We start from the raw sequence: 26,546 nt of genomic DNA on the forward strand, positions 1-26,546 counted from the left end.
CACAGACGTGCGAGCTGTTGACGGAGCTCAGTTTTAACAACGGAATGGAGGCAGAGGTACCTGTTGATTCGGGCGTGCGGTACCTCTTGTTTTCTTAACATCACAGGATGGAAATAAGCAGTGCATGTGTTTGGCAATGTTTATAAATTAATTTTAATTTGTGACGAAGTGAAAGTGTTGGTGTGTGCACCCCATGTTAGTGAAATACCTTCTGGAAGAACGATGGGGAATTCATTCAGCTTGAAGAGTGAGTCGCCGCCCTCCTCGGCCTTGCCCACTCTATCACCTTTACCTGTAGGTGGAAACAACAAAGTTGCTTTGAACAATGCATCTTCAATGGGAACTGCAAGACCCGTCACGACCACATCTCCTACTACAACATCTACAACTTCATCCGTCAGGAGTAAACAACCAATGCCGGATTCCAGTGAATTGGATAGGAGATTCACCAAAGTTTTGGTAAGTGTTGTGAAGTTCTGTTTGGCGTTATTCCTGCTATAAAATGGTTGTCGGAATGAATGTTTGAAATTTTACCGTTGTTACCACTTGTTGACTGCTTCCGTCGCCATAGTAACCGTGGAAGGTAAAAGTTTTCCTTGTGTGATAATTTGCTCTTCGGCAATAATTTCAAGTAAAATATTGACAATTGTTATCTTTTTTATAAATAGCATCCTTGTATGCTTTCTTCGGTGCATCAGTGCACTGTCATAGTCGTTCCGCATTAAGTGATGAACGACTATTAATGAATGTCATTTAATGTTGCAATTGTGTGGAATTAAATGTGTGTCCTGTAAGACCCATAAAAATAATTTAGTTATAGTACTCTTTGGAATCATTAAATTGCGTACTTTTGATTCGTCTATCTTAAAATTGCTCTCTGGTCTATTAGCATTTGCTGACGAAGAGTAAAGATGCTTTCTCGACAATTAAATTCTCTCGATATGTAATTTGCGACCATTGTGCTTTCGCGAAATACGTTCCATTACTTTTGATGGCGTGTGAATAACTTGATGTAGTATGGCGAAGGTTTCTTTTGTTATTACACCTTTTCTTTTGTTTTCTGACGCGATGCCGACATCGCCAATTGTTCATAAGGATTTGCTGTTCAAGTTAATATATGCCAACTGATTATCTTTGAATGGCAAGCACTTTAAATAGGTTGTATTGCTTGTTAATGTGTTCTTGAATTATTTTCGTAGCTACGGAAATACATGCGCTGTATCATTTGTTTCGTCATTTGAATGAGTATTAACTCTTGTGGTGAAAAAAGTATTATTTGGACTATGTTTTTGCTTGTCGTCGGATGTACAAAACGTTTCTCTTTTCCCTCCATTTTTTTGTCTGCTTTGCCAAGGAGAGAGGGATGGCAAGAAGGGAACACAAGTGTTGCACACACTCGCAGACAACGGGCATACACAAACGACCTTTTCTCTCTCTCCCTCAACTCTGCGCTGTTGTCAAATCTCATTGAATGATGGGTGTGGGATTTTTTGAGCTGCACGAATTTTTCTCTACATATTTCTTGCCTCTTCTCCTTTGCCTCTCTCATTTAGTAGTTGACGGTAGTATCTATTGCGTCGGGAGGTGGAAGTATGTGTGACTGTTCTCGAGTAATACGTTCTCACATTGTTTGTACCCCGTTTTTTTCGCCCGGTTTGTGACCATCGCCTCACAGGGACTGCGAGTTTTACGACTGATCGTTCTCACTTTCTCGGACGTTTTTCCGCGAATGAGTCACAAGTTGAGAAATCGCTTCCTGACTTTCCTTCTAATCTGACACGATTCGCTCTCAGATTATAGGAGTGGGGTGGTATTATGTTTCTTTGCTACAATCCGGGCAATAGTGCAGTACAATCTAAGGCCACTTATGTTTTGGTGGAGGTGTTAATTTGAGTAAAAACTTCTTTTTATCCTACCTCTCTTAGACACGAGCATTGAAAGCTCCACTGATTTTATTGTTTTGAAAGTCCGAAATCAAGAGGATAACGAATGGTAACGATGTGACATTGAAACTGTAATGTTGTCCTGCAATCAGGAAAGTCGGGAGAATAAGGCAAGAGATGAAAATAGATTGGAGGGAAAGGAGGCTAAAGCGCAACCTGTACATGTCTCAGACTGCTCAGGTGCGGGTGGGAAACGGGGAGTCAGGATGGGCAGTGTTAGGAAGGGGTGTAAGGCAGGGTTGCCCATTATCACCGTTGCTGTTCAACCTGTATGCAGAGGAAATGATCAAAGAGGCATGGGAAGAACTCGAGGTAGGAATGAATGTGGGCGGGGAATTCGTAAAATCAGTTAGGTTTGCTGATGACCAAGCTTTAGTTTGTCAGTCAGCCAAGGGGCTGCAAGCATTGCTGAGTGAATTGGAAATTCAGTGCGACAGGTATGGGATGAGAATCAATATTAATAAAACAAAGGTTATGCGATTTTCTAGAAAGAAAAAGGCCAAGCTTAACATTAAAATAGGAGGGCAAAAACTAGAGCAGGTAGAACAGTTTACGTATCTCGGTAGTGTTTTGGACCAACACGGTCAAAGTAGTAGGGACGTAAGGAGAAGAATTGCGCTAGGCAAAGAGGCTTTCACAAGGAGGAGGGAGTTGATGACAGGGACGTTGAGTAAGGATGTTAAGAAAAGACTCGTAAAAACTTTGATATGGAGCGTAGCTATGTACGGCGCGGAAACGTGGTCATTGAAGCAGGAGGATAGACGTAGATTGGAGGCTTTTGAAATGTGGGTGTGGAGAAGAATGGAGAAGGTGAAATGGACAGAGAAGAAAACAAATGAGGAAGTACTTGGTATGGTGGGCGAAGAGAGGGGTTTGTTGGGAGCAATCCTATGGAGGCAGGAAAGGTGGATGAAGGGGGTGTTCACCGGCAGTGGGATGTTGAAGACTGTGATAGAGGGTAGAATGTTGGGCAAAAGAGGAAAGGGAAGGAACAGGATAGGGATGTTGGACGGGATGAATGGAGGAAGAAAGTACTCAGAGATGAAGAGGGACCTGATATAGAGTAGGATGATGGATTTTGTGTTTTGTTAGGAGTAATTAAATATTTGTTTGGTAGTTGTGTCCATCCAAAAACCTATCTTAACCGGTATATTACCTTAAAAAAAAAAAAATATATATATATATATATATATATATATATATATATATATATATATATATATATACATACTCATATATACAGAAACAGATATAAGGAAAAGGGATAGGAACACATATAAAGGACGAACACAATAGAGGTGGGGAAGGCGGAATCGAACGGATCACAAGAGTAAAAATATTTCCTCAACCGGGACTCGAACACCGGATCTTTCCACTTGCCGGGCGGATGCTCTTAACCACTTGAGCTATCGAGGATAGTCAATTTACCCTGAGATCCGTGGGTCTAATATGTCGCCAAGCGCCCCGATTCTTTCAGCCAAGAGATGGCGTCAGGGGGCTGTTTCACCCACCAAAGGAGAAATAGACAATACACAAGGAAAGGAAAGGACAGTGGGTTAGAATTCATACAACATCATACAGGAAAGGAACAGTGCGTTTCGTGGCACGCATAGCCAGAAGAAAGAGATGAGCCACATTGGCCAAATAAACATTCAAACACGAAATCCCGCCAAACGGCGAATAAATACTCATATATACAGAAACAGATATAAGGAAAAGGGATAGGAACACATATAAAGGACGAACACAATAGAGGTGGGGAAGGCGGAATCGAACGGATCACAAGAGTAAAACTATATGAGCCAATGTGGCTCATCTCTTTCTTCTGGCTATGCGTGCCACGAAACGCACTGTTCCTTTCCTGTATGATGTTGTATGAATTCTAACCCACTGTCCTTTCCTTTCCTTGTGTATTGTCTATTTCTCCTTTGGTGGGTGAAACAGCCCCCTGACGCCATCTCTTGGCTGAAAGAATCGGGGCGCTTGGCGACATATTAGACCCACGGATCTCAGGGTAAATTGACTATCCTCGATAGCTCAAGTGGTTAAGAGCATCCGCCCGGCAAGTGGAAAGATCCGGTGTTCGAGTCCCGGTTGAGGAAATATTTTTACTCTTGTGATCCGTTCGATTCCGCCTTCCCCACCTCTATTGTGTTCGTCCTTTATATGTGTTCCTATCCCTTTTCCTTATATCTGTTTCTGTATATATGAGTATTTATTCGCCGTTTGGCGGGATTTCGTGTTTGAATGTTTATATATATATATATATATATATGGTGGAGCTGCAGGTGCCCAGATTGCCTTGCCCGGAAACGAACCCGGGACCCTCTGGTCAGCAGTCCAACGCTCTACCCACTGGACTACCGCGACCCACCATATATATATATGTACATGACAGGGGGTGCGGGCCCTAGGTGAAATGGAAGAGGGAGAGAGAGGGCGTTTAAGGGGTGTGGGAAAGAAAAGAATATCCACTGAAAATCCTTAAGAGGTGTGCATGCTGGTGCACATACGAGTATACATGCATGCTAGCGGTCATCTTTTTTTAAATATTAAATAAGTGTTAATATTACCCACTACAGAAGTTTTCAGTTGTATTAAATAGGAGGAGATACAAAGAAACATGAACTACATATATTATAGACCGCAAAACCTTACTGAGACAGGTCCTGCATTACTGGGAAGCGAGAAGGTCAGAACATTAATTAAGCTGTGTTCAATCTACTTGAGGTCCTTGTGCCCCTGAGTACCCCTGACTGTGCAGATAGAAAAGTGGTGCCCTGCTGAATGGCTGTTGTTATGGCATCCCTGTTTGTTATTATTATTGTTATGTTGATATTTTGGTATACATATCCCAAGTGTGAGTTAGAAATGATTAATGAAACAATATCAACCGAAGGTAATTAATCATCTTAATCAACTGCGTGGTGCGCCGATTTTCCTTGCAAAGTATATTTTCCTAGAGGATCTGATGATAATTGAGCGTTGACCTCTCCCACGAGACCAATTTCTTCATGCGGTGTCTCTTCAAAGGTTTGTTTCTCTTTCCAAAACGAACTCCACGAAGATAGCGTAGTCTTAAGAGTTTATACGCTTCAATATTAGGTTTATTTCGCCTCACTCTCTTTTACGAGCAATTCCAGCGTCATTCTTCGAAAAAGTAGTTTTCAACGATTATTGTGCCGTGGTTTCAGCCATTTGCTGGCGTTATTTGTCTGGAATAAAATCCTTAGCCAAATCTGTTTTTTTTGTTGCAAAACTTCCCGATGAAAAACTCAGTTTGGGGCTGAAGGGAAGATAATAGTGTTCATGATAAAAACACATATTTCCGGATTCATGAGTTTGAGGGAGAAATGTGGAATACCAAAGTCCTGGAATACTGTTTTTTCTAAGATTATTTTTATGCAAATTGCAAATTTTTATTGAGTTACAAATTTTTAAGATTCATCCAGGAATGTGACAAAATTATTTGTGTGACCGTCAGTAGTGTCTTTCGAAATCTAATACTTTTTATGATCGTAATAAAAAAAATGTTAAATGCATTTATTCGTCCTACTTATATTAACGGCGTTTTGATCATCTTGTCCCACAATCAGTTGATGCAGGTAAGCAGATTGAAATGGGTCCAAACATGATCGCGGTACTAAGTGTTAACGCAACGGGCGGGTATTGAGAAGACGTTGCTAATCTTGCATATGTTCCCGTAAGGGAATGGACGTTAGGTAATCATTGCCCACGGCGTTAATGGAATTTATTCACTTCAAGGAAGAGTAAAAAGCATCAAAGAATCAAATTGAACGGTGGTGATGGGCATCGGAGGTAATGTTAGAGGAATTAAGAAGGCTTTCTTATGCGTCGCATATAAAACTAAAAAGAGGAGAATATTTTTTCATTTTAAAAGGAATGAATGCTTTAAAGATTCAATCGCGGTTCATTCGGAAGTTTAGGGTCCCGTCTGCTATTAACGCTCATTCAAATCACCAGATGGCTTCTTTGTTTTTCTGCATGTGTATATTTAAATTTGGATCCCGGACCATCGGAAGGGAGTTGGTTAACAAACCGGATCATTCTTTGCTTCCGCCGTCGAATAGAATCATGTGATATTGGTCAAGGTCACTTTGAATAACGTGATAATTTATGTAATCGAAGGAGCATATTTTTGACCTGAAAAATGTCAATAGGTCGCGACGAATAAAACCATTTGGTTTCGTTCATTTTGGAATTCTATGTTGTGTAGTCGTTAGTAATTACGGCAATGGGGGGTGGCGATCTTTGTAATGCCACATTCATGACATCGTTGTCCAGCTCGCAACAACGTTTCTCCGAACGACATGGGTGCATGTACTTTGGCTCGATCGGTATTTTTTAAGATTCCTATTTTTTATTAGGTGTCTCATAAGACGAAGGACGTAGTAAACTCTCTTAACCAACAATTATATTTTATTTCTCTCATCTGGATTGCTGTGTTTATCAGGCGAACTCTTTCTTAGCGAGAAGTATTGAAAGTAATTAATCTATGCTTTTGAGATATGTCAAATGTGATAGGCACATACGCGGCATTGTCATGCGCGTGATTCATATCGTTGTAATGGGTTCATTAGGGTAGATCGGGTTTTTTCTAGTGCGTAAATAATTTTATGTTTCTGTTCTTGGTACACCATTTTATCTATTAATTTTTGATTCCGGTAAAGTTTCAAAATGATAGTTTGCTATGCTGGACATTGGCGCGCTTTTTTCTAGTTTTAGGTAGGAAAGGCGGAATGCTTGAAAGTTATTTAACCGTTGCCGAGCTTGAGACAATGGCTAATAAACACCGCCGACGACTTGCTAGAACGATGATTTGCCGAAGCGGTGGCGTGAAACGTCACACTTTCCATTGTTGTTCGAGACATAAACAAATAGGTGGTTCAGCTGCTATTTAACATTCAAAATGCACAACATTAGTGACCGACTCAGTTTTTTGAAATTTGATTGAAATTCGATTTATTATGATTTACGTCTAGAAAAAATGCTTAAATTTAAATGGAACAACTTTTAAGGTGCACAGTGTCTGGCGAGTAGTGAAGTTGTAAGTCCCGAGTAATAATTTTGCATTGAACAGAGGTCTTGATTTTACTGAGAAAAATTCTTAGGGCTTCACGTACTCGTCGGTGGAACGGAGAATTTTCTTTAGCTAGGTGGTTTCTTTTCTCAATGGTTTTCAATGAAATAGACATTTTATAACGGGAAGTTCGATTGCGCTTGTACTCTATAGGTTCCAACAAATATAATAGCGGGGCATTGGCTTGTTTTTGGTTTGTGCGTAAACGTATACTTTTTGGTTACTACGATGTTAGTATATGATGTGGCTGATATTTATTGGCATGCTTCCCCATCTAATCTTTTCCTAGGATAAAACGGATAATTTTAGAACAGCATGCAAAATTTAGACAAGTTCAGTCTCCGAAATAAAGTGTCTTTTTCCTCTTCTCTCATTGCTGAAACTTCCTGCACTATTTTTTTCTATCTAAGGCTGCGATCATGTGAAATAAAACGGAATTTTTGTATCTTTGCCGCTCCAGTAGAACTTTTGTGATGTTGGCTGCTTTTGAATCGCAGAAATATGTTCCGGAAGAAACTGCACGGATGAAACTCGTCACTGGTTCGTACTTCTCGACGAAAGTTCCTGTGCCGCGGTGTGTTTTTCAGTTCCGATCTTATCACGTCACTCATCTCTCCGGAAACCGCTACTTCCCTGACGCAAGCAAAGGATAAGAGGTAGAATGAGGCGGAAAATCCGCGAGGAAAGGGATTTCTCGTGGCAAGCATGGGAGATCAGCGTGTGACCGATCTGCTGAAGAAGTGTGACTGTGATTTTTTTCTAAGACCGTATTTATATTCATATGAATACTCATCCTGCTGTTCCCATTCGGGGAAGGCGAAGTCAAAACAGCTAGACGTAAATGCATCAGGTACCACACGGAGAGTTATTCCGCGCGTAATAATTGCTTGGAAAAATTTCGGATGAGCACAATACGAAATGAGTCGTTTTCAAAGTTCTTCCAGAGTATGCTCATCTGTGGTAACCTTTTTGCTATAATAATTTACGACAAAGTTGAAGCGATAAGTGTGAAGATGAAAAGTCGCGGTCTTCGGTGGCTGTCCGGAGAGGTTTTTCTCTGCTTTTACACTGTTTTCAGTTGTACTGTTTCTCACAGTTTTTATTCTCCTTCCTCTCTTCTCATTTGTCACTTCTTTGTGCAAGAACTTGAACCTATTCGAGCGTAAGGGGCCGTCCTTTAAATTACGAAGGGATTTTAGGGGAGGGTGTATTTGGTTACGTTTATTTTACTTGCGTTGAGGAGTATTTACTAGTATAATTAAGTAAGGTCTATTATTGCATTAATTCAACCATTGTGCATGAAGAAAGGATTTTGATTATCCTAGAATACGTAAGAAGGCACCGTGCAAATATTCTCCGATTCAACTGAGGTTTCAGAATTATTAGAGAATGTAGCAGGCAATTGGAACTGCCTGGACATCTTTGTTTAATTACACTGAATGCATAATACCACTAAATAATTAGCGTAATACCCTGAAGTAACAATTTGCCTTAATAAGGCACTGTACTGTTTCGGTGCAAACGCGTAGTAGAAATGGTCGCTCATCCTCCAAAAAAGATTGTGAAAATGCTTTTGCCTACAAGAAGCCTAAATACGCTCCTTTTTCTTATCTTTTGGGAAAAGATGCCGTTATCGTGTTAATGAAAGCGCCGATAATTACGTAAGCGCGGGGATGAAGGTATTATCTAAAGGATCCATACCTAAAGGGAGGAGGGAAGGGGTAAAAAAATCGAAAATGGCCTTGTGCAATTTCATTGCGTAGAAATGAGAGGTATTAAGGAGGGATCTTACTAATAATTGTATTATTTTATCGGGAACAGGAATTTCGTGACCTTGTAATGTTGTATTCCCTCGTAGGATGAAAGTTGTGAACGATATTCGTCTTTCCATTCGAAGTACGTATTTAGGGATGACACTTTCATCGAGAATCTAATTTAAAGATATTTAGAGGAACAATTTTGTGAATAATTACTTGAAATGTTGAAACTGTTGTTTTGGGATAAGCGGATAACTATCGAATAAAACTTGACGAATACTGTATTTCATTTGGACCGTGAGATATTTTTTAGGTCCGCCATTTCAAATATTTAGTCAATTTAAAGGAAAGATGGGCCTTTTTGATCAAATATCTTTTTTAGCTGTCGGCGTAATGGGTTGCCTGAACCCAGCTTTGTGAAAGCTTGGCTTCTGAAGTCAACATGACCTTCACCTAAAATATGTCCTCGAGGATTTTTTTCCGGCCCCAAACCCTCGACTGACCTTCGATGGGCAGTCCCTTGGGAGTCGGCCCAAAAGGTAAAAAAATACAAAATAGGCACTTACTAACGTAGTAACAAGGCTTTTCTTTTGGCATGTGATCCATCGAGAATATTCATCGGCGAAGAAGATTACATAACACATCTCACCCGAATTGGACGCAAAATGCACCACATTTTTGAACGAAGCTAAATTTTATTGGAATTTCCATGCGCCAGCAAAGATAAACTTCTTATCGTGTTCTCTGAGCTTTGAAAGCTTTGTGAAGAGAATTCAAGGATAAAATAAATATCAATTATTTGGCTTAGAATTTGGTACCTCTGTAACCAAGGAGATTGCTAACGTACGAGTACGCATCTAACGGTGTTTAATTTTTTATCTCGTTTTGAAAATTACTATCGGCTATATTGATGATATAATGTCGTGGTTTTTAAAGATGCATTGTTAATGTGAGTGGAGACGTTTATTTGTAATTGTATTGTTGGTTCTTCCTAGTGCTTAATATTGTCATAATAAAGTGACGAAGTAAATATCGCCTTTCCATCATCAGAACGGGAATCGTTTGCTAAAGTGCAACCTTTGCAAACTGGGTTTTTCGATGGTGATGGAGAAAAGGTTTACCTCCTTATCACTGGTTTAAAACTTCTATAATACACTTGCTACTCTCCTTTAGTGCGGTTGGATGTGCTAACCACATGCGGATGTCCGATTTTTATTTATTATAAACATGGGATAGGCATAGGGATATTTTCTCCCTATTTCAATTGAGCGAATGGAAATTTGTAGATTAAATTATATACAAGTCGAGTATACTTTACCTTCGTACCTAATTGGCTTTCGCTGAACTTTTTCCCTTGCGAAATTGAGAATTTGTCCCGTTCTTGTTCTGCCATAGTTTTTAGCAAATCGGTCTTGAACACTTGCTTATCGCAATTTGTTTATCTCCAATACGTTTTATTTTTACAACAATACCTACTATCTGTTTGTCAATTCCTTGTAGTCTTATTTCCTTGTGCTCTGAACCTTAACACCATTTAATTTTTTTTTTTAAGTTTAACTTTTTTTTGATCATCGTGTCGCGTCGATGACAGTTTTATTCCGAAAAGTCTTTTCTAGTTTTTGCTGTTTCTGTTTTTGTGGTGTTACCGAATGAAAAATCTACCTTGATTTATTTGCGGTTACCCAGATCATTGAACTTTGTTTTTAGTATTCAAGGCTATTGGTATGCTTTTTTCTCCTGCCATTGAGTTTTATTGTTTCCATTCTTCGTTGCATCGACTGCATTATATGGGTGTCGGAGGAATTTGTTTCATCAAAAGAACCGGCGTTTTTCACCGTCAGCGACGATCATCGCATCCGAGTGGCGATAAAATGTTCCTTGTCTCGTATTGTATGTGTGCTGAGAGTTTGTCGGCCGTCGATTCTTCCTCTCTCTTCAGTATCACTGAAACCTTCTTGTCCTGCAGTCTCATTCAATAGCCATTTCCTCTCCACGAGCGGACACAATTGCGACCTTCAACGTCCACTGGCTTTCCAATGGTTCACTTCCGATTCTATGACTCCTCTTTACGATCCTATCTTGTCCAGGGAGGGTTGATATGGGAAACAGAGATATCTCTGCTTCGGGGAGTGGGACATTTGGGCCATACTCGTCCCCACTCGTCGGCACGGTTGGGTGTGTAAAAATTATTTTTTTCTAGCATCGTCCGTCGATGCATGATAACCATCGAGGTGACGCCGTTACATCGACGTGACGACAATGTTCAGGGTAAATCGAGTAATATCGGATATATACTGTTTTTTTAGCGTAAACAAGAGAATTATTTGGTAACTTGTGGCCGTTCAAAACCTACCTAAACTGGTAAATTACCGATAGTAATAATAATAATCGGATATATCGGCCAATATCGCCCATATCGTGATACTTACTGCCTAGTCCACATCTGCAATGTCGTCAAACCGAACATAATTACCCGCCCACGTTGTATCGGTTACTTGACATTTTCCATGTCCACCTGGTCGACATGATAGCAATATCTGCATGATTTCCATAAAGCGTCGAATCGTATGGCCTTAAGTGCGGGCCCGGATGATCTTTTGCCTAATGATAAATAATCGCGTTGAGTGGATGCGCAGACAGGGCTGTCTGTTTGTTCCAAACGCTTCCAGTGGGTCCCGCATTCACGCGAATGCTAGCGGTTGCGGTATTGACCCACACATAGGGCTCAATGTGGAAGAGACCTAAGGTACAAAATACATGCTGGTGACAAATAAGAGATATGAAATATATAATTAGGTTCCTGTTGGTAATATTTTATTGAGAGTTTGAAATCAAGGTATGCATTCTGTATAATATGGTTCTCATTTTATGGTATTTGTCTCATTTTTTCATCAGTGCTATTGTTATTCACTTCAGGTGTTCAGCTTCTTGTTAATTCAATTATTTAGCTAGTGTTGCAATGAACTGACAGAAGAATTAGTCCTACAGTAGTTGTTTTATGATAAACCCACGAGATTTAACTTTTTACTCAGGTTATCTTATGTATGCCGAAGTTCTAAATACAAAAATCTGGCACTGAAAATTGTCTGCCGTCAGTGCCTTGTATTAATTTAGATTTTCTGTCCTTCATGGCGTTCTAAGTGTGACTAATGCAATGGGAGGTGGATGGATCCTCATGGATCGGAGGGTCTTCACGATAGTATACGTACGTAGAGCAGTAAAATAAATACGCTAGAAGTACGCGTGGAAATAATTTCTTCTCTACGCTTGTTTCCCTGCTATGGTGGACTATGGATAAACCATTCGGAGGTTTGACATGTCGCCTAACTTTGCAACATGCCTACTTAGGAGAATCTTGTTTTTTTAACTCAGATTTTCTATTAATTTAAATATTAACTGCCGTTTTCAAATCACAGAATCGATCATATTGCTGCCTAATTCGCGAAGATCTCGGCGTGTTTTTTTTCAAATTTAAATCGAAAAAACTGCGATGTCCGCAGCGATGACGCTTGATATAACCCGATAGGTATTATCGAGGCACGAAGGCAAAACGGGAATATCTCCGAGCGTCTGGCATCCCTAGATCATGCGGTCGAGCGTAAAGAATTGAGGGATGCCGACCGCGTCCTCGGCCACGCTCCCTTGTCCTCCGCTCCGTCGCCTGTCCCCTCCTAACCCGACTCTTTCTCACGCATCTTCCGCGTTGTTTTTCTTGCTCTCTCACACACATCCCCTGCTTTTTTCCCGCCGCATCCGGACCCTCCGTAGTTCGGATGGGGCGATGTTGGAGGAGTAGGGGGTTGGGGGTGGCGGCAGGGAACGCGTCAGGGTTTTGTGGGGGAGGACATAAACACACGTGCTGTTATGGTGATGATTACTTTTTTTTCCACCCGCACGGGTTATGCCATCCAGCCGTGGTGTTCGAGAAAGGACTCACTGTGGTCGTTCTAGCGCTCCCTCTACTTCACTTTCTCAAGAGCTTCTTCAATCAAGTTTGAGTGGGGACACGGTGTGTTTACGGTGCATATTTCCTACGTGAAAAACTTCCCAGGCCAAATTTAACGGATGACTATCGCTACTTTATTCTGAGGTCTATCCAAGCTGTCGATAAATAATTAATTTTTTATTAATAAAAAGATAAAAATAATTTCTAATAATTTTGTGGCCAGGAAACCTTTTATTTTCTTGAAGGGTCTTGTGGGCAGGATTTGGCCGTGTTCATTCTACCGTTTTCGGAATAATGTGGAAAGTTGAACACTACCTCCATTGGGTTGGTACCACTGTGAGGGTTTCAGGGATATTTTTACTCAGGCACCTAATTTCTGAGAAGGGAAGGTAGCACACATTTCTGGAGGATTTGTTCGTTGAGACATTCGTTGATTGACGGAGAGTTCATATGCTAATGAGGCTGGTGCGAACGAACATGCTACCATGGGCTTCCGGTCGCAGATAACGACTTCGAGACGTTAGATGTTATTTCGCTCATAAGACGTATTACGCCTTTTTCTTGGGTAGCGTGGTTTCAAGTACTGTACGACTACTAGTAGTCACGTACAATTTTATGTTTGTGTGGAATGTAAGGGAATGCAAAATTGGATATTAGTTCATTTTTGGGGATTTATTTCAAGTAGTTTTTTAAATCCAGTTTAAGAATTCAGAAGAACATTCAGAGAATTATCTATTGACATAATAGGATATACTGCCTGCCATTGTGACTGTGGTAGAGAAATAATTTCCTCGAAGTAAGTCTTCGTGTAGATCATGAGTGGAGTTTCTAACACTGATATATTTTTTCTGTAGCATACAAGAACGTTCGCTCGCTGCAAAAATCCCTCATCCACCTAAGTTTTAAGAAAGAGAATTTGAAACTATTGACTGTAGTTGGCACGGTATCATCCGTTCATCATTGATGCATTTGCATGCGATAATTCGTGTGCTTTAATAACTGCACTATATTTTATGTTGTGAAAATGAAGCTCGTTCTTCTTTGCCGTTAATGTCACCATTCGAGTTGATATTTATTTTTTGTTTAACATTATACTGAGAGTATATACGCTTCAAAATGTGACTCTCCAGTGCAGACGTTAGTTATAGTTCAACTCCTCTGACATATGGTAGCCACATTAATATTTTTGTGGGCTTTTAATCATTAACCTGCCTCGGAAACTAAGTCATAGCAGCTGGCCAGGAATCGCGATTATTCTCTGCTCATATTGATATTCAGATTTAATACCTACGGTGCCGCCATTAATCACTGCGAACGCTTCCCACCCTACTAATCGTATGGTGTTTAAGATTTTCCTAATTGCCTTTTTGAATTGATGGCGAATTTCCATGCCAATATTTTTCCAAAATTAAGTGAAATAACTTTCAGGTACCATGCCGTTCTTTGCCCCATCGTTGTTATTTTAGCAACTGAAACAAGCTCGGGAAAGTGACTGTAAATGATATTCACTCCTTGGTTAGCAAGTGTGGCTTCAATCGGCCTGAGAGTCATACTAGCTGAAGCGTTGACCTTTCGATTGGGTTATTCGGTATTGCGGAACGTAATGGCTTTCTCTTTCGCAAGCCGTATTTTGCGTCGCACTGTTGGTGCGTTCGCGATTTATGGATGGTGCTGTTCCGCAGCTGGTGCACCTGTCACAAATCAAGCTGAAGGTGCGCCTGTGAATTGAAGGCATTGTGGTATTTCTGGCATCTCAGCACCTTGATGCAAGGAACATGCCGTACATTTGGTTGGGTGGGATGGAAGAAAGACTTCGGCTCTAGCGACACGTAAAATTGAAAAACAAATATGGTGATGTTGTGGTGATGTCGTAGAGGGTCTCTTGCGGAGAAAGGCTGAATGGATAAAAAAAAACGTTGTCGTGGAACAGTAAAAGTTCGGATACTTAGGAAACAATGAGGTTACATGCGTTGTTAAAATAATTAGATAATTGCAAAGCGTACAAGTTCAATGAGGGACTAACACAGAGGGACTAACTTACACTGAGGGATGAATTACACAGAGGGACTAACTCTAGCTCCTAATTGTGTTTGTATGCGTGATCAAAATAAGAAAAAATATGTTAAAGACATATTACGGGCCCCGACTTACTATGGTAGATCATATCTCCAACGTCAAATTAGAGAGATAGATAGTAGAACTGATAGATTAAAAATGTCGTTTTTTCCTCGTACCATTAGAGGTCAAATAAATGTGACAGCAATCGGTTGGGAGATAATTAGGGTTGGTTGTGTGTATATTTTGTCGATATTCTGCATGTTTTCTCATGCATGTTAGTTTTTTAATAGACGCATCTTTTTGACAGTTCTACAGCACGATTTGAATATACGTATCCCTATCATTAAACATTGTTGCATGTCAGTGCCTTTTTTTGTGTGGTTAACTTTTTTCGAGTACATGGTCAAACTAATATTTTTGTAGAGGTGACATCATTGGGATTGTGCCTGCATGGCTGGTGACCTTTCACCCCTCCACCACAAACCCTTGCGGTAGTTTGAGGGTTATTGTGTAGATGTAGATGAAGGCAAAGGGAATTGGTTGGCGAACAGTGCGATTTAAGGAATCCTACTAACATCTCACAATGCATAAGCACCTTGGTAGGAATTTTCGTGTACAGCCATCTGACTGACATTATGATTTCTCCTCTCCAGTGTTCGGCACATTGGAGGGAATGAAGGTATGCAGCAATTTCCGCTTTCGGATTTTGACCTATCGGCGTGTGCGATTTTAGTGAGTCCAAAGCTGTGATGGTTTCAGCCAGTATTCCATTTCCACTGTCAATCCTTTTCTATTTCTGGATTTCCCCCGAGGGAAGAAAACTCCAAAACGACTCACTTTTCCCCTTCAGCTGTACGAGTCATTTAATTCCACGGTGTGTTGCCCTCGCAGCAAAGTGGAGTTAATAGCACAGTAGAGAAGTTGTTAACCGTGTCTTCGACGGGCGATGCGAAAGTGAGTTCTTGCAATACCCTTCATTTTATCCTCCTGTAGTATTCGCCAAAATCGTATTATTTGTTGCGGTGACTTCATTGATCTTGTTTACCTGAAAAATCCTTTTCTAAATGGGCAAGTTTCTTCTTGCTTCACTTTCCACGTCGATGTCGCAGTTTTTATTCCCAAATTAGTCTCTCCGGTAATATGAAATACCTCCTATTATCCCCTATTTATTCAAAACTTTTTCAGTCTGGAGTTTACTCCCATTTTTGTGACAAAATCGTTTATTCCTCCATACATGTGGTTTAGTGGAAGACAGCGATAGAGGAAGAACGTTCGGCAAACGTACGTGAGGAAAAGGATAGGGGTGTTGGACGGAATGAAGGGGGATAAAAATGAATGCGGAATTGAAGGAAGGTTTATCGGAGTGTGTGGTGCCAGGATGTGTCTGGTTAGGCGAGGCTAAGAAATTTAGCAGTGCTCTTGTGTGTCCATCCAAAACCAACCTTAAACACTGGAATGACAATTACGTTTTGTTTCAAGGTCACCGGTTTAGGATAAATATCTTCTTTCCGAGTATGTACATGTATGAATATATTTGATGGCAATTACAGAGTTAGGAATTAACTTGGAGACGACCCTTTAAAAATGTACTTCTCAGTCTCTTCTAGTTGTAACGGGCATCTCAAGTATCTTAATTAAGTACACGTAACACCCTGCTCAAGTGGTCTCCTCTCTCACCCACCTGCCTGTTTATTCAAACCACAACATTCAAAGCAACTTATTTGTTTTATTATGTCATTGCGATACCGTTGTTAATTTCAAATTTGTGCTATCCCGAGGATAGCATCTCGGCACGACGGGCAATTCGACATCCTCCCCCCCCGGACCAGCCCAGTCGTTCCTGAACGTTCTCATTGCTGCGACCTCCTGCCCGCCGTCGGAAGGAATAGATAGGCGGGGACATTGGACGCTCGACCCCTCCATGCGCTCAACCAAGAGGCCCGAGGATTTTATCGTCGTCGACGTCAAAATATCCTGTCGTACAAACAACATCATTCAAGCAAGTTGTCGACATTAACGTCCCTTTAACCCCCTTGCACTCCGAGCGAGGGTGAGCGAAATTATGTGCAGGAAATGACACTTGAAGTGGATGGGGAGAGAGTGGGATGAAACACCTCCAGGTTGAATGAATGGATTGTGGATTGAGCAGCCGTGTCCATCTCTCCTTCAGCCTCATCCTCAATCACGGCCGTTTTCATTGCTATCATTTCTCCCTCTCACTTGTCGTCGTCCGCCTCCCTGACGCCCTCATCCCCCCCCCTTCTCTCTCGTACCACTGGCATACTCGTCCTATTTAATATCTCGAGCCCTCCGCTCCTTTATTTCATTCGATCCCTCTCCCCACTCCAGTGAAGCAGAAATTTTGACACACTGCTCACGTTGTGCAGCCGATACCTTAGGTGTTAATTTACTGGTGTATTTATTCATTGGGCGAAGTTTCCTGTCCTTAAAAAATAGTTTTATTTTTAAAGAATTTAGGGTATTCATTTGCACAAAAGTCATCCGCGTTAGCAGTATTAAATTTTCTTCTTCAATGGAGATTTATATGTATATTTATATATAAGCGTATTTTTACATATTATATATATATATTATATATATATATATATATATATATATATATATATATATATATATATATATATATATATATATATTCACACACACATATGTATATACGCACACACCCATACATATAAATAAATAAATAAATATATATATTTGTATATAGGACTCTTTAATCAGTTTTTACATTGGAGAACTCGGTCAAACAAACTCCTTATTCCTCGTTGATAAGGCAGTAATCTCATGTTCTATTTTGTTACGAATTACTTAGTAGTAGTAGTCTTGCATTTTAAGTGTCCTTCGGCTGCGATCATATCGCACTGCGAAATGCCTTAAATCCTTCGCGTTGCAGCACAATATCCTTGCCCGAAGCTTTATTTGAACCCGCTCGTATTCTTTCGTGCGTGCTATTCTGCGACGTAACTGTGTTGGTTGATCATCAAATTATTGTGATGTTATCATTTAGCTGTCCGGTAAAACCACTTGTGACGTGGGATAGTTCTCGTTTATGTATTTATTTTTTTCCCAATTTTGGTACATCCTATATTAGTTTGTTATGTTTATAATATCTAATAGCATTTTTACATATTTAAATGCATGTTTGTTCCACAACAAAGGCTGCTAGGAAATTACTATGTACGCGCGTGTTTACTGCGAGTTAGGCACCATTTATCCGAATAGAAGTTGTGCGTGAAAAATTTGTCCCACGGCAGAAGGTCACCGCCGGAAAAGTCTAACCCATGTGTGAGTATTCTTTTCTGTGTCAAGTTTTGAATTCAAATTAAATTATCATTTAAAGTTTTAGTGTAATAGTTTTGCAGGTAAAGTATCTTTAATAATTACTTCCTTTCCCGAACTACGCTCGTAGCTTTTCCGTTCTAACGTCCGTTGCATGTACGAGGGTCATCCGGAAAGTAGTACCCGTTCGTGAAATAAAGACACAAAAGTAAATATTAACAAACATAAAAAATTTTATTTGAAAGAGGATACTTTAAACTACTTCTCAACATAATCTCCAAGCAAATTAAGGCATTTGTCATAACGTGTGACAAGTTTCTGTATTCCTGCTGCATAGTCCTTCGCCGCCAGCTCATTGAGATACGCGAGGGACCCATCTTGCACAAATTTTTGCATAATGCAGATGGTGTTTAACAATTTCATGAACAATTGTTCGAGAAACATTGGGAAAATGCTCACAGATGTCATCAATTGTGACGCGCCGATCGTTCCTCACGAATTCGTCAACTGAGCTCACCAGTTGGTCTGTAATGACAGACGGTCTCTCCGAACGCTCATCGTCGTGTGTGTTCCCCCTCCCCATGTTGAAGTTGCGACACCACCGCCGAACAGACGACTCGTCCATTACATTGTCTCCATACACCTCCTTTAATTGGCGATGAATATCACATGGGCGAACGTTTCTTGCATTGAGGAATTTAATCACTGCCCTCACTTCACAACTGGCGGCGTTCTCAATTTTTTTAAACATTGTAAACAATCACAGAAACAACACAGGCAATGCTAGCGTCACGCAACTTGGCTCAGAGAAGGCAGACAAGCCACTGAAGCTATCTGACCTCGTCCAGCGGCTACTCGCGTCGTCAGCACTTCATGCGGCACGAACGGGTACTACTTTCCGGATGACCCTCGTACATATGTACGTCTTTGATGTAGATGATACTATTACAGACGAATCACCGACTGTCGAAGGTTTAGGTGCGGTCTTTGATCTATTAAAGGATTCGGCGTGGGTCGTTCAATAAGTCCTTAGGAAAACAAAGAAAATTATTTTGGGTATTTTTTTATTTTTCAACACTTTCTCCTTTTAGCTCGATGCCTTTTCCCCGGCGATTATATAAATTTTTTAATGAATTCAAACAGTGGGATTTCGGATGGTTCTCACAAAAGTATCTGCGTTGGAGATGACCTCCTCGTTCGACGTGAGTTGTTTTCCGCCGACTCATATTTCAAGTTTGGATGCATAAAAAGGCACTGGGGCTCACACTAGTGATTTATAGGGGATGTTGTAATAATTCGAACTTTAATTCCATTATTTTCGCAATCGAAACTGACCAGGTGTGCGCACCTGTGCATTGTTTTGATGGAAGAAAATCTTGTTCATTACTAAATTTTGACTTTTTTCTTGATTTTTTTCACCCAACCGGTACAATAACGATGCTAAATACTCTCCGTTAGTCCTCTTTGCAAGTAATCTATGTAGGTGTAATCCCAAAAAAAAACCGTGATATCCCCTTGTCGGCCAATTTCACCGCCTTCGCCTTCTTCGGAGCTGGCTCGCCTTTAGAACCCCATTGTTTCGATTTGATTCCTTTGTCTATGGAATGTAATAGTGTGTCTGTGTTTCGTCCTCGGGTATGTATCGACGCAGGAACTCGGCAGGATTGCGACCGAAAACCACAAACCAGCCTTCGAATCGACTTCACGATAGTGCTAATTCTCCAGTGTGTTTAGACGCGGCAGCCATCTTGTCGAGATTGTCACACCTAATTTTTCGTGGAAAATTAAAAACATGACTTACTTTGATATGCCTGTGGCCTCGATAATTTTGCAAACTTTGATTCGTCGATCAATCAAAATCAAATCGTAGATTTTTCTTGATCATCTCGGAGGAAGACTTGTCCACCAAACGCCCTAAATGATGTTCATTCTTTGCAGATGTAAGACCACTGTTAATCTCTTTCACCCAATTGTAAACAGTCGAAACACATGAGTAGATGTGTCATGAACTTCATCCAACTCGACTTTGATGTCTTTCGGTGTTAACCTTTTAATAGAATTGTTTAAGCAGGAAATTAATTTTGTACCATTTTTATAAATAAACCATAGTTTGTTGCTTCATTTGGCTGCGGAAATGAATCCACCTGATGGGTATAGATGGAGCTGTAACAGCAGTCTACTGAGAGATTAGACTTACGAAAATGAACCATTTTGTGTTATTACCAGTACCATCTCTTGAATTTTTTTAAGGTAGTATTGAACGGCCCTCGTACATTTTACTATAAAATGTCATGTGACCCCCCTTTTCTTAATTAAATTGGGGCGTGGCAGTGGGAATGGGTCTGGCTCAAATGGGTATGGGAGATACGAGACCCGTCCAGGGGACTACCACAACATTGGTTCCATAACGCCATGGCCTTTCCTCCCCCGCGCGTCTGGTCTAGTTCAAGGCAATCACAAGTGCCCCTGGATGCTGTCCCTCCTCCATTTCCCCCCGTGTTTTTCGGACCATATTACTGGGCATCTCCGCATCCTGTAGCCTCGTTCTAGCATCCCTCCTTCGCTCGCTATGGTGAGCGAGCCTCATCCTCCCTGCCCCGCAATCACGGAGCGCGCAACTCTATCGTCAAGAGGATGTGGTGCTGAAAGGGATGTCCTCCCTTAACTCGAGGCGGCGGACGCGACGTGCCTGAATCGTCACCGTGTTGTGGGTTAGACGCCTGGTTTCCATTTCGAATCCAAAGGAGGAGGATTCGGAGAATGCGATTTCGAAAGACGATCGGCCATTTTCTAAATGGAGACGATACAAGTTTTAGTTTCAATTACGAAACCACTGGATGAGACTGGGCCTGTTGAAATAAAAAAATAAATAAATATTCTTCTATCTGAGTGTGTTAACCGAGGGACTTGTTCATTTTTGTTCTCTCTTCCGGATTTGATATTTTTCCATCCGTTTGTGACCGATGGAGGTATTCTAAATTTGCTACTTGGTGTCGGGGAGAAAAGCTATATTTCACCGATGCTTTTTTATGTAGTTTATGTCGAATGAAAAGTTTTATTCGATCATAGTTATGACGTGTTTTTCCAACCAAAAACTTTGTGGAGAACTGGTCGATGTATTATTCGTTTATCGGCTCATGTAAGCAATTTTGCTTATTTTCTTTGTCCAGGTCGTAGGTGAAACCGAAGGATTCCTAACTGCATGGAATGAGATCAGTTGCCGAGCGATCATGTTGGTCGGATACGAATTGTATTCCAGTCCTATATGCCGTTGATAACGTTAAAAGTTGACCAGTTTTTTTTTGGCCTTAATTTTTTATTATCAAGGAAAAGAAAACAATTAGTGCCACAAACCCGGTTTCCGAAGAAGTATGAGTGAGAATAGTCAGCTGTTAGTGAGTGGAAAATGAGGTCGCATACCTCGTTTTAATTACTTTCCTCAGTTTCTAGCGGGAAATAATGGTAAAAGGAATACTTGGTGTTTGTAAATAAGTCAGTGCGAACCTTACAGCATAGGAGGTAGCCATTTGCCCCATTTTATTACTTAGTTCCCTTAACGCAAATATTTGATCGAGTATTTACGTGTATGCATTGAAAGTCCGTATTAAAAATTAGCAGCTATTTTCAGTTCTATGAAAGTTAAATATTGGAAATCATTATTCCCTGTTGTGAACTTATGAAACCAAATGAAATGTCTATATTGTAGTGTTTATCTACGTAATTTATTCGCCATAAATACCGTTTCCAGAAAATTGCATGGTAATTTTGCTGTAAATTACATTAATTAAAAATAGCAATTTTCCACAAAAATAAAATTTAATGCGACCGGTTTCAATGTTACTACATCATCATCACCTGATGATGATGTAGTAACATTGAAACCGGTCGCATTAAATTTTATTTTTGTGGAAAATTGCTATTTTTAATTAATCATGATATTCCACCATATCACGCCTGAAACGTCTCTTTTTATTTGTAAATTACATCTTGGGGTTATATTCCCGCGGTAATTTTTTCTTCGAAACGAAGTTGAATAGTCATTAATTTTGCGGTGTATTTTGTAATCTTAAATTTTTTTGTAATGTCGTTATCCCCGAATCTATCTCTCGCAAAGCCCCCTTCTGATTGACCTCCTCCATCCCATTGCGCTCAAACTATCTCATTTCGAATGGGAAATGAGTATCTCGGAGGGTGTGGGGAGGTACCCCGTCGGTGGAGGTTCGGGACCCTTTGAGCATCTAATGGAATCGAGACGACCCTGCACTCACAATGGAGTAGGATGGCCGGGTGGAGATGGCTGGGGGAGGGACTATCTCACTCCCCCCTACGAGGGATTCTCCTACAGAGGCGACCTTATACCCGCTCTAAAGAGAAACCGGAATTTTCAGTGGTCTGCCTAAAAGGTGCAGAATACCTACGTGACACAAACTCGTACACAAGTTGTCCCGTGCCGGTGGGTTTAGCGCCCATTCCTGAACTACCATCACCTGTCCTCTTCTCTGCAGGAGGTCCAGACGCAGTCCTTTTCACCTTCTCTCCACCCCGCCCCCCACCAATACCCATCCCAGCCACCCCTTCCAGGTAAAGGGCTGTCGGTTGAATCGAATGCAAATAAATTCTCCATTGTTATTCTCCCTCATCACTTTCTTCGGTGTCTGCGAAACAGGGGTAAGTGGTCCTCGTGGCGGCGGGGGTAGACCGTAGTTTCGGCAAGGGATGCCTCAGTTGGTCCTATCCTTGTTGCCAAGGCGCGAAATTGGCGAGCAGTGTTGTCGATTTTCGGGGCTTCAGCTGCGTTTACTTATTCCCTTCCTTCAGCCCCTTCCCATCTTGACCGGAGATTTTTTTCGTTGAAGCAAATGTGCACGCCAAAGCAATTCAAATGTATGACCCAACTTGTTGTACGAGGACACATTTACGAACACGCGTACTCCGAATTACCCCAACGAATACGTATTCAGCGTTTGCTAATTTCTGCTAGAATTAAGACTCGAATCGTTTATGGTAACATTGGATTTAATGTGAAGAATATCACGGTCTTATGTTGAACATTATTTCATTTTTCCCACCCTTGTCACTTTCTAGTCGCGATTTGTATTGTATGCCACTTTCAAATCTGAAGAGCCAATTCTGTTTTTTTTTCGCGGCATTAAGCTCGTGAAAGAGGCCCTCGCTTTTTTTACTGTCGAATGTGGATGTTAGAGGGAGCTATTGATCACACGAGTCTTCACTTTAGCAGGCGGTGGCTGTTTGACTGTCGTTAATTATATTATGTGCCACGTTAGATGTGTCGATTTAATTGGTAATTATGGAAACGAAAATACTTGATTGGTAATTAATCCTGAGTACAAATGAGGATTACCTTGTTCGTACCAAAGGGGTTCAAGTGGAATATCATTTTTTACCTGCAAAATTTATCCTTTATTTTTGTGAAATAGATACATTTGATGTCAGCCGCTATCGACCTTGTTGTGGTGAATCAGTATTTTTCGGCGCAAGTAGTCGAGATTTTTCCCTGTTAGTTGGATATGTCTATAAACTGGTATCCGGGATTCAATTATGGACGCTTGATTAAATGCTCAACGTTAAACTGTAGGAAAGATGTTCATCCAAGTCCGCATTTTGGGGTTTTACCAAGACGTCCCTTCTCTGGTTCGAATTGCCATTTATAGAGATGTGTGCCATTTTGAGTACGTTTGCGCTATTTTATACATTTTACTTTTTCCTCTGCTGTTGGAGCGCGAATACGTAAACCTAACTTCCTCTCATGCGTCTGCACCAGTCGAAGTTCTATGAGAACTAAATGCCACTGAAAAAACCATTCCTCCATCCCTATCGGAACCATTCCTTACATTTTGTTTTAGTTCTGGTACTCCTTCCACGAGAAAGACTACTTGCTACAGAGTTGGAGATGTGGCATGCTGGCTTTACTGTATTAAAGATCAATGCCATTTAAAAGTTACCGATAGAAGAGGATCCATTCATTCTAGTCTGGGTTTAGACGTGTGATAACTCTCGCTTCACGTGCTGAGTATGAATCAAGTGTTTCTTTCGTGTATTTCTTAGGGCATTGGAAAAATAATTACGAGCGTCACATCCTCCAGATTATCGGTATCTATGACTCTCTATACGACTTAAATAGTATTTTCGCGACAGGGGAAAATAGTTTCGAAACATTCTTTTCTGCTGATTTCTTCCCTGAATTGATTTCCTATTTTTTTCTAAGTTCGTACACTAGTATTATATCCTTTTATTTTAGATTTGGCGTTCTGATGCCTATAAACAGCAAAAATTACAATGTACTCATTAATACGTGGCACTTCTTCCGGTGTGGTATTACGGGGAAGATATCACAAGGAAAAATATCGTTTATGAAACATGCCTAAATCGAGATTTTCAGAATATATACAGATAGGAAAGTGTTCGCCAGGGAAGTGCCTTGTTGAAAAAATCGTTTTTTTTAAACTCGCCGCTCGTCAGCCACGAGTCCGCGTCTCCCCTTACGCTCTCGGCGTAAATTCTCTATTCCCCCTTGGCTCCTAACGAATGTTTGTGCTCGTCGAGGATAATGGAAGGGTGATCCTTTGCTACCCTTGTAAATAAGATTCCATCTCTTAAGGGTTATGCCGTTTGGGAATCGCGGTGAACCTCTAAAGCGAAACCTTCCCGTACCAAAATTCACCATAATAAATTCACCGTACTCGGTAGGAAACTCGCCTCAAATAAAGGATAGGGAGGTACTGAGTGTAGTTATGACTCCACGATGTCTCATTCAAAAGAGATGACACCATGACTCGGCCAAGACACGCTTATGAAAAGTGCTCTCATGTACTTTAATCTTAAATTGAAGATGATCCGTGTGATTTTGTCTGTTGTCCTGAATTTTAAATATATTGCTGGCTGTCCCTTTCATTATTTAGATCTCGTCCCCGTCTCGTCCTTCGATTTTTTTGAGTGGAGCAAAGATTGTGTTCCGAAAAGTGCTATTCAATTACGATTTTTTATGACATTGGACAAGTAGCATTAACATACTCCCGCAACTCCTTAGCGCAATGTCACAAAGTCATCTTTAATCATTTCACCTAGTCCGAGTAAGCCCACAGTAAGAGTACAGCCCAACTATTGTACAAACCTTATTATTCGCGTATTCATAAAAGTGACTAGTGAATAAAAAATTTTATGCAATACTGTCTTGTGTAGTCTCATGAATTACTGCCATGTGACGTTCACCTAAATTATATGGGCGAAGGTGAGGTAATATTACAGTTGTACATTTTAAAACTAGAAATAAGAAATCAATATATTGAAGGATATGTAAAGGCCTACGATTACAGCTTCAACTCTCCGAAAGAATACGTTAAGTGAGTTGGCGAAATTAAACTCGGAGTCTCTAGAAATAAGGGAATCAAGTGCGAAATCTTGACGTTCTCTGAGCTTCTGCAAATAATAAAAAGAGTATGCACAGATAATCTAGATGTTTTTTTTATTCTGGCCTCTTATAAATCATATCTTTATTCTTTTCTTCTCTGCGGAACAAGCCGCTTCCTTCCCAAATATATTGCTCCCAACGGGAAATTTATGAAGAGAATATTTTTTTCACCGAGAGCATTCAATTTATACAGCTCCCTACTTTCTCATTTTGATGAAAATTCTCTATTCTGTAAATATTTCCGAATTCGTTGAGCCGAAATAAAACTATTGGTGTGAATCCATTGGAAGGCGAACCCATTAGTTTCGCTCGCATGCGCATTGAGGCTTTACGTACGTGCGCTTCCCAAAGTTATCTCGTAACTGATGTAACACCAATCCAATCTTAAAACTCGCACTGTTCTCCAAGTAGCCGTGAAAGTCGTTCCTCGCCTTAGCTTGCCCCATACTCCTGTGCTTCGCTAGACGTGACGGCGTTTGGTTTCTAATAATGGCTTCCCTAGGGATATTTTCTTAGCCTGCTTAACTTCTCTGTTGTTATTGCTTATTGAACGTTTTTCCTGGTGTTTGTAGGCAGTCAAGTTAATTGTGATTTTACTTTGATTTAGCCTCAGCGGTCGAATTGACCTAATTAGACAAGTTTGATACACGCCCAAAGTGAATCGATTTATTTATACTACTATAGTTAACTGGATTTATTTCATACTTTCAGTCCGAGCGAGATATCTTTTACCAGCATACTTGTAGATGCCATTCATCATTCACATTAAAGATGTTGTAAGTAAAAATGTTTTCGCTTATATGTTGGTGGCGTTTATTTTCGTTATTCTCTTCATCATACATATAAAGTGGCATTATATTTAAATGCAATAATATTTTATTGGTTAATAATCATATATTGCTTACTTATTCACAAAGAATCAGCCTCTCCAACATAGTAAGTCATAGATTTTGGAAACCAAAACCTTAACCCGGAAGTCCATCCGAAATTTTTCCCAAAGGAAGAAAGA

The 26,546-nt window shown here is 40.5% G+C and overlaps 1 protein-coding gene across 1 annotated transcript in view; it reads left to right on the forward strand.

Moving 5' to 3' along the window:
- Frl (formin-like protein) overlaps positions 1 to 26,546 on the forward strand; it is a 489,166-nt gene continuing 462,620 nt past the window's right edge. The window contains exon 1 of the mRNA XM_071590308.1: positions 1 to 459. Coding sequence (XP_071446409.1) covers positions 223 to 459 — 237 coding nt within the window. The 5' untranslated portion in view covers positions 1 to 222. The remainder of the gene's footprint in view (positions 460 to 26,546) is intronic.

Source organism: Hetaerina americana, unplaced genomic scaffold (genome assembly GCF_022747635.1).
Source record: "Hetaerina americana unplaced genomic scaffold, ioHetAmer1.1.p SCAF_4, whole genome shotgun sequence".
Taxonomy (NCBI): Eukaryota; Metazoa; Arthropoda; class Insecta; order Odonata; family Calopterygidae; genus Hetaerina; species Hetaerina americana.